This window comes from Brienomyrus brachyistius, unplaced genomic scaffold (genome assembly GCF_023856365.1).
Source record: "Brienomyrus brachyistius isolate T26 unplaced genomic scaffold, BBRACH_0.4 scaffold38, whole genome shotgun sequence".
NCBI classification, from domain to species: Eukaryota; Metazoa; Chordata; class Actinopteri; order Osteoglossiformes; family Mormyridae; genus Brienomyrus; species Brienomyrus brachyistius.
Window position 1 is genome coordinate 3,356,651 of NW_026042313.1, and position 12,822 is coordinate 3,369,472.

Sequence of the window (12,822 nt, forward strand, 5' to 3'; positions counted from 1 at the left end):
TCTTTGGCTAAAAACAAATCAGGCATTTATGACCTTTTTTGTTTTACTTTTGTAATGCGCTATGAACTCTCTTGAACATAGCTACAACATAATGGTCAGGATTTAGCATTTAAACAACTCTGCATAAATGTATATATTCTCCTCTTTATCTTATTAAATCATATTTTTTGGTCAGAGTCATCATCATTGTCCAAAGTGAAATTAACCTCTTCATTAACCCCTTTTAAAATGTTACAATAGTAGGAGAAAGAAACTATATATATAAAACACAGCAGGTTTATTACTGTTAACGAAAACCAAAACTAACCTGCAGTGATGTATTTTTTTCAAGATTAAGTTGAAACTAAAATACATAAAAACTTATCTGGACAAAATTACTGGGACACCTGGCAATTACACTTACAGGAACTACAGTGATATTCCATTATATATTAAAAGTTGGTCCCCCCTTTGCAGCTATAACAGCTGCCACTCTTCTGGGAAGGTTTTCCACAAGATTTTGAAGTGTGTCTGTGAGAATTTTTGCCCAAGGGTATTCTATGGGGTTAAAGTCAGGGCTCTCTTGGGTCCAGTCAAGTTCTTCCACACCAAACTCACCCAACCATGTCTTTATAGACCTTGTTTTGTGCACTGGGGCACAGTCATGCTGGGACAGAAAAGGGCCTTTGGGATGAACTACAACGTATATTGTGAGCCAGGCCTTCACGTCCAACATTAGTGTCTGAACTCACAAATGCTGTTCTGAATGAATGGGCAAATTCAAAATTGTGCCAAGCCACAAAAGTAACCAGCAGAGGGTAAAAAATTTAAAACTTATTGAAAGTAGGCTATTATAAAAATAAAAACTAAATTAAAGAATTGTAGCTATAATAAGATGGGCTGGCTCCCCATCCCGGGTTGTTCCCTTCCTCGTGCCCATTGCTTCCGGGATAGGCTCCGGACCCCCCGCAACCCAGTAAGATAAGCGGTTTGGAAAATGGATGGATGGATAGCTATAATAAGATGGGCTGGCTCCCCATCCCGGGTTGTTCCCTTCCTCGTGCCCATTGCTTCCGGGATAGGCTCCGGACCCCCCGCAACCCAGTAAGATAAGCGGTTTGGAAAATGGATGGATGGATGGATGTAGCTATAATAACACTGCCACTGGCAGAATAAAGGTTACCAGTAATTCAGGTTACTACTCTCTCATCTTTGACAAACCATAAATAAAACCACCAGAGGGTGTGAGTGAGCAGTAGTTTTCTGGAAATTTCCAACTTCACAGTACACTCTGCCTAAGAACTCACCAGCTGACTTTTAATTGCTCCTTAGGCAGATATATGAGCTGGCTGATTCTATCTGATTCTGTCTGTTGGCGCATGGTCATGGAGGATATTATTTGGAGTGCTTGAAACTTCTGTGTCTCTGTTGTGTCAGTTTTGACCTTTTACTCTGGAGGAGTTCTTGAACTTTGTGTTTTACTAGTAATAGTAAAATGCGGCTTTCTGAAGTACTGATGCTTCACAGGCCATTGATTTGCAAAAGGTTCATTAGTATTCACATACTGATGAATGTATATAATGTTTATGCACCGATGAACCAAACATGAAAGGGAAATTGTTGACTATTTAGTAAAAATGGTGCATGTGAAGGTCTACAATATATTGGATGGAAAGCTAACATTTAGAAATTGTAGTTAATATAGAAAATGCAGAATGTTGAATGCAGAAGAAATGGGCAGGGATAAAGATCTGTATGACAAAAGTCAAATCATTATTTCCAGATGAGTCCGAGCATTTGCAAAATGGCAAAGCTGGTGGGTTGTTCAAGGTCTGAGAAGATGAGTACCTGCTGAGAGTGGTGTGAGGAGGGAAACACCACAAACCGCTGGCAGAGCTTTGGGGGGCCAGGACACATTGGTGCAGGATGCAGAAATAAGAGTCCATGAGTTAGGATTCACTGCTGGAGTGTTTACCTGTTGTAGCAAATGAAGAGAGCTCTCAGTAGCTGTCAGAATGCTAAAGCTAACTGAGCCACCCACATTCATTTCAATTCAATGTATTTTTATATATTATATATATGGGGTGGCATGGTGGTGCAGTGGTTAGTACTGTCGCCTCACACCTCTGGGACCCGGGTTCGAGTCAAGGCCTGGGTCACATGTGTGTGGAGTTTGCATGTTCTCCCCATGTTGTCATGGGGTTTCCTCCAGGTACTCTGGTTTCCCCCCCACAGTCCAAAAACATGCTGATGCTAATTGAAATTGGCCATAGGAATGTGTGTGTGAGTGTGCCCTGTGATGGGCTGGTCCCCCGTCCTGGGTTGTTCCCTGCCTCATGCCCATTGCTTCTGGGATAGGCTCCAGACCCCCCGCGACCCAGTAGGATAAGTGGTTTGGAAAATGGATAGATATCGTATATATTTTATATAGTCACCCCAAAGCACATTACATGGGTGTGTTGGGATACATTACACTGGAAAACAAAAAAAAAAATTTCAGAGGATATCTCTGTATCCATTACCTCAGCTTACCTAATTTTAACATGCTGATTCCAAATCTGCAAACAGCTTGTCTCTATCAGGTCAGGTTCTTGAGATATTAACATTTTAAAATTTACTGATGTTACACAAAGAATGCACTGTTTTTGCGCATTATACAAACATCACAGTATCACGATACTGCAAAAGTTTCGCAATATAACACATAAATGTTGTAACAGGCATTCAAATTAAGTTGAACTAGTTGGCTTGAATCTTTTGGCCATCGATTTACGTCTATATTGTGCATCTGGAACGTCACGATGAAGCGTCCAACAGTAGTCTGCCAACATCGCTGCACTCCATCGACCTTGATATCGTGATTCCATCACCGAAATGTCTTGATGAAAACGTTTGCCATGTTCATCACTGACTGCGCCTAGGTTCTCCGGAAAGAAATCCAAATGTGAGTCAAGAAGGTGAATTTTAAGAGACATGTTGCATCCTAAAATTCTATACGCATCGACACACCTCTGCACCACATACTTATAATCCACAGATTTATGATTACCAAGGAAATTGGCAACCACTGACTTGAATGCAACCCATGCATCTCTTTCTTTTCCTGTCAGAAGTTCTTCAAATTGTCTATCTGCTATGACTTTCTTTATCTGTGGACCGACAAACACACCTTCCTTGACCTTTGCCTCACTGAGTTCTGGAAACTTGTCACACAAATGATATAAAGCAGCACTGTCATTGTCGAGACGTTTAACAAAGTTCTTCATTAAACCCAGTTTGATATGAAGAGGTGGCATTAGAATCTAGTCACGGTGAACTAATGGTTCGTGAGCGATATTTTTGCAGCCTGGTTTCATCTTATCTCTGATCACCTAGCTCTTCTTCATGTAATGATGTACCTTATCTCTGCTGTCCCACTCACATACGAAGCAGCAGTACTTTGTGTATCCTGATTGCGGTCCTGTGAGAATAGCAACTACTTTTAAGTCACCACAAATACTCCAGTTGTACTCCTGATAGCGAATTTTCTGTAGCAGTAGCGACATATTTTCATTAACTTCTTTCATGTGGGCAGAATAACCCACTGGTATTGACGCACATGTGTTACCATTGTGCAACAGGACGGCCTTGAGGCTAGAATTAGAGATGAATCTATAAACAGCCGCCATTCTTCAACACATATACATATACATATACATAGGATGTACATATGTAGATGTAGGATGATGATGTAGGAAGTACAGAGGATGTACTTCCTGAGGCAGCAGAAGAAATTCAACCTGCCAACACGGACGATGGTGCAGTTCTACACTGCAATCATTGAGTCCATCCTCACCTCCTCCATCACTGTGTGGTACGCTGGGGCCACCACCAAGGACAAACAGAGACTGCAGCGTGTTGTGCGCTCTGCTGAGAAGGTGATTGGCTGCAAACTCACATCTCTGCAGGACCTGTACACCTCCAGGACACTGGGGCGTGCAGCTCGCATCACAGCCGACCCTTCTTACCTTGGACACAAGCTGTTTGACCTGCTCCCCTCAGGCAGGAGGCTCCGGTCCATTCGGACCAGAACCTCTCGCCATAGGAACAGTTTCTTCCCCTCTGCTGTTGGTCTCATGAACAATATGCACAAGTCTGTTGCCACTCTCTCTAAGCCAAACACATGACCCTGTTTCGTGTTCGTCGCTCCGGTTCCACTTCACTTGCACTCTTGTAAATATATCAATCTGCTCAGCAAAGGAACTTTTTTACTCTATGCTTATTTAAGTACTGCCCATAATATTGCACTTGAGTTTATCTATTTATCTAACTGACTGTCTCCCTCTGTTTAAGTATTGCATAATATCGCACTGAACACCGCAGCAATTTCCTGATGTTGTAAACCTGCTCAACATTTGGCAATAAAGTCCATTCTGATTCTGATTCTGATTCTGACATGTCAAAATACTGAACAAGATCTTTATGTCGGTCTCGAAAAGTTGCTGTCGCTGTACCTGGCGCAAGCAAATGAAATTCCTTCAGACGAGAACCCAATAGTTCGGCTTGTCCTTTCGTAAGTGCAAGGTCCCGCACAAGATCACAAAGTTCAGCAGAGTTTATCAAATGTATCTCTTCTTCTGGTTGGTAGTCTGAATCTGAATCTGAAACAGATGAAACGCCAATTTCTTGTTGCTGTTCTTCATCAGTTGTGTATTCCGCAGGCGGCTCTGGCACTGGACCGGTGACAGGATCATGAGCAACAGGTTTCGAGACTGATGAAACATCTGGGTAATTTAAAGATGAACGAGTTTTGAATGTGAAGCCAGAAACCTTCAATACAAAAGGTTCACGCAAATACAAAATACTTCATACAAAAATAACAATCCATTGTGTGATTGGTAGGTTCACGCCAGATCATTGGAACACCAAATGACATGTGGTTGTTCTTCTTAGCCTTTCTGATCTATCCACGCAGGTTGCATGAACATGTCAAACAAATGAACTGTGGTGCCCAAGACTTGCCACTGTCCACCTTCGAATCAAAATAAAGTTCATACGCTTCATTAACGTCGATAAAGTCTTTCGATGAGATTTGTCTGTGAACAAACCGCATACGTAACAAAACATGTCAGGCGAATTTATACAGCCCCGAGATGCCATCTTGAAGAACTAGCTATATAAGATCTACAAAAAAATAAGTAATTGTTTATAATTTATTAATTAATTAATAAAAAAAATTAATAAAAAAAATGAATTAATTGTTAATGAATTTAAAAATAAAACCTAGACATGCTGCAAACAGATTTATTCCGCGTTGAGCATAAAATGGCATGATATAGATCAAAAGGGATGTAAAAGTACATGAAAAGCAATAATCAGGTTCAAAATCAACAAAATCGACAATATCTTTGAAACCTGATGTGATAGAGCAAAACGGTTTGCAGATTTGAAATCAGCATTGAAAACCGATCCAGAAACAGGGCAAGTGATATGAGATGTCAAAAACTTGTTTTACAGTGTTACAACATCGTTAAGACAGAATAATACAAAAACAGGGAAAAGGAAAGGCAAAGCCACACACCCCCCCCCCCCCCCCCCCTTTTATAGCGCTGATGGGGATGTATCTGGATCGCGTTTCACTGTTCTGTTGTTCATCAAATTACCATGCGAATGTGATTTGAATACGCAGACTATTTAGAATGCGAATATCGATCCTCAAGTGAGGGCGGTGCTACACACCCCCGATGCAGGTAAAACAAAGTAAGGTGACATGATTTACTTTTTTGCCGATTTAACCTAATCTGAAAAACTTTAATACTTCCGACAATTGACTTTTTGAAAAGAAGATGGATTACTGATTTAGTGAGCGTATTTTTCAAGTTTCTAGAATAAGATTTCAGCGAGTTATGAATTGAATTACACGACAAGGATATGCGGCATCGCCGACGATGCCGTCAACTCCAGAAGGTCAAGAGACTTAGGAAACAGATCTTGTTCTTAACCTGGGAACTGAATGTATTAGAAACTATGTGTCTTGCCTCACCATGCAGAAACCCACACAGAACCAAGAATACTACACCGCTAGGCACCACACAGACTCAGGAATAACCAAGGACAAGTGGAATCACCACACAAGACCAGGACAAGACACGTGACCAATACAAAATGGGACTCAGGACAGGCAAGACCTTATCGGGTTGGGAAATGGACATGACCAGACGGAACAGACACTCAAACAAAGACAAGGCATACAGGTGCAGGGACAAACCGAGCAAAGGTACAGATGGATAAGGGCAACACAGGGCATGGGGCAGGGAAAAAGAAGAGGGGCCCAAGGGGCCTGCTGAAGAGGGAGGCCCTGAGGGGCCAGTACGGCAGCCCCGGATGGCATGCCCTCATCTCCCTCTCCGGGAGACCAAGACACAGCCAGCCCCTCTCTTGGAGCCCCGTTGATACCAGAGGCCACCTTGGGACTGGGGAGGTTCAGGTTTGGACAGAAACCAGGGTTGAAGGTACAGGACCCTGGGCCAGACCAGAGGGGTCCTCCTCTGGGTTCCCCTTCACTGAGCAGGTGACAACTAGGAAGCAAGCAAGACTGGGCCAGGGCACTTGGCGCATCTCTGGAGATGGGCAAAGCTCTGTGGGAACCTTAGGAGATGGGCAAGGAATTTCAGAAAGCTGGTTGAGCTTAGACAACCCTGGAGACAGGCGGAACTCAAACACCTTGGACCTCAGGCACTTCAGTAAGCAGGAGACACTCGGGCACTTCAGGAAGTAAGAAGGCAGTGGCCTCCTCTGGGCCAGGTTCCCATGGCTGAGTGGCAGCTATGTCTTCTGGACAGGGCACAGCAGAACTTGCTTGTCTTCACTGCTTTTTCTTCTTATACCCTGCAACAGCAGAAGGAGCTATGGGGAGTTGTAAGCCCCCAACATAAGCCTCAGTGGCTGGCTGCAGGAAATCAGCAAGCACATCCTCAGACACCTCAGGAGACGAGCAAGTTGGACATGTCACACTCGATTGCTCCCTGTAGATCGTTCAGCTGACAGCGGATTTCTACTGCCTCTTAGGGGTCTGAGCCGGGATTGAGCTTGGAGATCATTTTCTCCACGGATTGGAAGAAATCTGCAGTTTAAGGGATCCTCCACACCACTGGTGTTTCTGTCAGCTTCACGGGGAAGCCAAGGAGGGCAAAGGAATCCTCTGCCTGGACAGAGGGCTTCTCCCAAGTACTTCACAACCCCCACAATCTCCAGGGCACTCAGGGGATCCGGTCTGCCAGATGACTTGACTTGCACAAGTCAGAGCACGGGTGTAGACTGCCGGGATTGGTAGAGAGTTCAGTCATTCCGTCACATCACAGGCAAAGCAACTATCGGGAGACTCAAACAGGGCTTTATTGAAAAGAATCACAATACAAACAGGATGAACTCAAAAGGACCACAAAGGGCCCAAATGGGGAGACAAGAAGTGGGAAAGATGAGACATCACTGGCCACTATCAGGAGCACAAGCAGGTAGCAATATCCATAACTGAACTGGAGAGCTCAAGACCAGGAGGCACTTTATATACCACTAACAAGGGAGCAGATGAGGGTTGTAGTGCTTGGAGTGAGCCCTGGTGTCGCTAGACTGAGTATTGAGTCACGGTGCATAGTAATAGGCTTACCATGATGGAATGCCCTGTGATTGGTTATTTCTTGTTGTACCACTAAGGTGTGTGGGTGTTCAATAAAAAAAAGAGACAAAGAAGTTCCTAGCTGCATGCAAACCGTGTCTCTGCATATTTGCGGGGAATAGAACACAACAAGGGGCAGCTAGAGTGAAGCACATTATTATTTTTCTCAAAGCAAGCAATTCTTCATTTAGTTTGTAAATTATTTGCAATAGCATCCAGGGTTCTCACACGTCCTGGAAAACCTGGAAAACCAGAAAATTTTGAGGGTTATTTTCCAGTCATTGAAATGAGCTGGAAACTGATAGAAATGGCAAAATAGCCTGGAAATAATCTTTCTTGTCCTGGAATTTTATTTCTGTTTTGCTGATTTTTTTGTTTGAAATAGGTCGCTGTTCGTAAGTCTAGATATGATGAGAGCTGAGCTAGGTCGTGGCCTCTGCTGCGCAATGTCTTCACCTACTGAGACATGTGTAGGCAATGGGCTGTATTAAGTTACACGCGTAATATGTCACGTTTTGTGCGTAGCGGCCATTTTACCAGGGAATGTCGGAGACGTCCGTCGCATAGATGCATAAAGTTCTATATTTCCTTTCAATGTTAAAGAAAGTTTAATATAAACTAAATGTGTAGTGAGTGCTCAGGACTATGAAAAGCTGTATTTTTTTCAGGCAAATGGGACTGAGGCATTTCTTCGTATCATATGAAGGAAGAAGTATACCACACAGTTCAGCATAAACTGTAAATGCAGGCAGAACGAGGCGCCGTAATGCTTTCTTAAATGATCATAATGCGCGAATTGAAAGCTTTTCTTACAGTAGCGTGCCGAACATAAACTCAAAGAAACTGTTATTTAGATATACACTCAAAAAATACAAACGGGACCTGCGACTGCGACGCAGATGATATGCAACGTTAAGTTCACCAGTCGGTTCTCCCTTTTACACAAGCTCAGTGTCTATAAAAACTCAGACGGTTAGATCATAGAAATTAACTTTGTCCTTAGGAACAAAACTATATAGCTAGCCTGATTTATCGCTAATGAAGATTTCCATATATGATAAATCACAAGATGCCACTGCCTGAGTGTGTCTGTTGAAATTATCTTAATTTAGAATGTTACTAGCCTTAGGAAACATTGCAAGTTAATTTACAAGTTCTAGAGCATAGCACTTCTGTTTGCTAATCGTCCTATACTGACATTCAGTCAGCAATATATGCCCATTTTTCCTGCATATGCACTGCTCAAAAAAATTAAAGGAACACTTAGAAAACACATCAGATATCAATGGGGAAAAAATCATGCTGGATATCTATACTGATGTAGACTGGGTAATGTGTTAGGAACGAAAGGATGCCGCATCGTTTGATGGAAATGAAATTATCAACCTACAGAGGGCTGAATTCAAAGACACCCCAAAAATCAAAGTGAAAAATGATGCAGCAGACTAGTCCATTTTGCCAAAATTTCATTACAGTAACTCAGAATCATACTCAATAGTTTGTATGGCCCCCTCGTGGTTGTATGCATGCCTGACAATGTCGGGGCATGGTCCTAATCACACCACGGATGGTGTCCTGGGGTATCTCCTCTCAGATCTGGACCAGGGTATCACTGAGCTTTTGGACAGTCTGAGGTGCAATCTGGTGGCATCAGATGGACGAAACATAATGTCCCAGAGGTGTTCTATTGGATTTAGGTCAGGTGAGCGTGGGGGGCAGTCAATGGTATGAATTCCTTCATCCACCAGGAACTGCCTACATGCGCTTGCCACATGAGGCCGGGCATTCTTGTGCACCAGGAGGAACCCAGGACCCACTGCACCAGCACAGGGTCTGACAATGGGTTCAGGGATTTCATCCTGATACCTAATGGCAGTCAAGGTGCTGTTGTCTAGCCTGTAGAAGTCCCTCCAGGGATATGCCTCTCCAGACCATCACTGATCCACCACCAAACCGGTCATACTGAACAATGCTGCAGGCAGCATAACGTTCTCCATGGCTTCTCCAGACCCTTTCATGTCTGTCAGGTGAACCTGCTCTCACCTGTGAAAAGCACAGGGTGCCAGTGGCAGACCTGCAAATTCTGGTATTCTATGGCAAATGCCAATCCAGCTCCATGGTGCTGGGCAGTGAGCACAGGTCCCACTAGAGGACGTTGGGGCCTCAAGCCACCCTCATGAAGTCTGTCTCTGACCAAACAATCAGAAACATTCACACCAGTGGCCTTATGGAGGTCATTCTGTAGGACCCCAGCAGTGCTCATCCTGTTCCTCCTTGCAAAAAAGAGCAGATAATGGTCCTGCTGATGGGTTAAGGACCTTCTATGGCCCTGGCCAGCTCTCCTTGAGTATATGCCTGTCTCCTGGAATCTCCTCCATGCCCTTGAGACTGTGCTGGGAGACGCAGCAAACCTTCTGGCAATGGCACGTATTGATGCGCCATCCTGGAGGAGTTGGACTCCCTGTGCAACCTCTGTAGGGTCCAGGTATCGCCTCATGCTACCAGTAGTGACACTGAAATTGACACTGACTACTGCAACTCGCTTCTAGCATGTTTACCACTGCGCGCCATCTGTCCCCTCCAACTGATTCAGAATGCAGCTGCTCGACTTGTTTTAAACCTTCCCAAGTTCTCCCACACCACTCCTTTGCTGTGCTCTCTCCACTGGCTTCCTGTAGCTGCACGCATCAGATTCAAAACACTGATGCTCGCATACAAAGCCAAAAATGGTCTGGCACCATCCTACCTAAAAGACCTCATCACACCCCGTACTGCACCCCGATCTCTCCGATCCTCCAGCACTGCTCGACTGGTCCCACCACCCCTCAAGGCACAAGGAAGACACACATCTCGGCTCTTCTCTGTCCTGGCACCTAGTTGGTGGAATGAACTCCGCCTTGATGTCCGAACAGCTGAATCCTTGACTGTCTTCAAGCGACAACTGAAAACATTCCTTTTTCAGAAATACCTGAAGTAGTACTTCTGTATTCTTACTCAGCTTTTTTCCTTGTGTGTGTGTGTGTATAAAAAAAAATTGCACTTTCTCAACATTCAGTATTCAGATAGATGGTATTCATAGCCTGGGTCCTTATTGAGCTAGTATCGGAAAAATTCATCCCAGAGTCTCAAAGCACTTATGTAAGTCGCTCTGGCTAAGGGCGTCTGCCAAATACTGTAAATGTAAATGTAAATGTAAATGTGACACTGACCGTCACCAAATACAAAACTAGTGAAAAAACCATCAGAAAAGATGAGGAGGGAAAAATGCCAGTGGCCTCCACTTGTTAAACCATTCCTGTTTTGGGGGTCGTCTCATTGTTGCCCCTCTAGTCCACCAAAAGCACTGATTAACAACCCCCTCCGCTACTTAACTGACCAGATCATGAAATCCCAGAAGTTTAATAGACTTGATGCTGTACTCTGATTAAAAAGTGTTCCTTACATTTTTTTGAGCATTTGTGCCGATCACCAAAGCAGCTTCTTTCCTTGGAGTAATGCGAAGGATGGCAATAGGCTGTATTTAAAAGTCTGTAAGCCTAGCGATGAATGTTCTTAAAATGGCATTCTTTATTATAATCTTTGTCATTGACTTATGCAAATTCTACAGCTGCTGTATTCCCAGTAAACCTACCAGTTGAAAGTTAACTGACTTTCTGTTTTATCTCGTGCCAGTTGTTGCATATATTAGGGTTATAGGCATCAAACACATGATATAGGCAATAAATTGGCTTTATGCAGTCTTCTTTAATACAAACATTGTACATAAATTTATTTGATACAAACCATGACATAAAATGTAATATGCAATATGTAAGTAACTTTTATTGAAATTAGGTCACTATGATAGAATATTTCATGGTGTGATCAACAGCTCTATACTGAACATTATAGAATTGCTCAGTATATGCCAGTGTTTGGATAGTTTTCCACAATCCAAGAGACATTTATTACTTTAAAAGAGTTTAGCAGTTTAAAATAGTGTATATCAAAAAGAGGTTAAACAACTCCACTATACATCAGTGCATTAATTGGTCCTGCCTTTATGTACTTTAGCACTAAGTCCCTGCATAATCAAGGAAAAATTAATTGTATGACTGTATGACCAGATCCTGTCATGAATTTCCAGAAAAAGCTCCTAGAGATGCCCTGGAAAATGATTCCTTAAAAAGAATGGGAACCCTGAGCATCAGTATTTGCTATGCCAGCATATTGCTACCAGGATAACAAAATAAAAATTACCCAGACTGTCCTTTTTTGTTTTACACTTTTTTATTCACTAAATATGCAATATTTGACACACGTGACTACATATCATATAAAACTTCCATCCATCCAATTTCCAAACAGCTTATCCTACTGGGTCGCGGGGAGTCCGGAGCTTTTCCCAGAAGCAATGGGCACAAGGCAGGGAACAACCCAGGATGGGGGACCAGACCATCGCAGGGCACACTCACACACCATGCACACACTCATATAAAACAAAAGCAAGGATTTAAAATAATGCAAACAGTACATTTATCAAATAATTACTGATTAATATATATGAATATTTCCATGGCTTTTAATGTACATATTATATATATTTTTTTTACTGAACTTTAACTACACTTCAGATGCTGTAGATGCAAAAGCATTTTATGGGGTTCTTGCTAATGGAAGATCCCCACAGGCTCCAGTAAGAGGTAGAGCTGCAGGCCTTTTGGAATGAGCAGCTGTGGAATAAGCCTGTGACAGTCCTTCCCAAAGTGTTGTCGGATAGCAGCACGGCACAGGTGCTGCAAGCAGCGAGGCCTGCATCCCAGTGCAAACAGTGACTGGTAGAATTGTTGATGTATCTGAAGGGTGACACAGATAATATCCAGGGGTTAGCAGACAATGTTTACCGTTATAAATTACACACAACAGGGCATAACAGGATTCTTAATGCATTAGAGGAGGGGTATCAAACTCCAGTCTTGGAGGGCTGGAGCCCTACACATTATTGGGTATCCCTTCATTTAACACACCTGATTCAACTACTTGTATCTCCTTGTGCTAATTACCACAGAGAATAATTTGTGTGGAGCAGCATATATAGGGGCGGCATGGTGGTGCAGTGCTTAGCACTGTTGCCTCACACCTCTGGGTCCCAGGTTCGGGTCTCCGCCTGGGTTACATGTGTGTAGTTTGCATGTTCTCCCCTTGTTGTC

At 43.2% G+C, this 12,822-nt stretch overlaps 1 protein-coding gene across 5 annotated transcripts in view; it reads right to left on the reverse strand.

The window, feature by feature from the left end:
- Nucleotides 1–11,578: 11,578 nt before the first annotated feature.
- The window catches only part of LOC125722401 (ankyrin repeat and SOCS box protein 18-like), a 97,641-nt gene continuing 96,397 nt past the window's right edge, over nucleotides 11,579–12,822 (reverse strand). For 2 of the 5 annotated variants that reach the window (XM_048998553.1, XM_048998558.1), the window contains one exon: nucleotides 11,580–12,468. In XM_048998553.1, the coding sequence (XP_048854510.1) occupies nucleotides 12,283–12,468 (186 nt within the window). In that variant the 3' untranslated portion in view covers nucleotides 11,580–12,282. Of the gene's footprint in view, nucleotides 12,469–12,822 lie in introns of all 5 variants that reach the window. The other 3 variants (XM_048998554.1, XM_048998552.1, XM_048998556.1) reach the window with 2 other exon arrangements.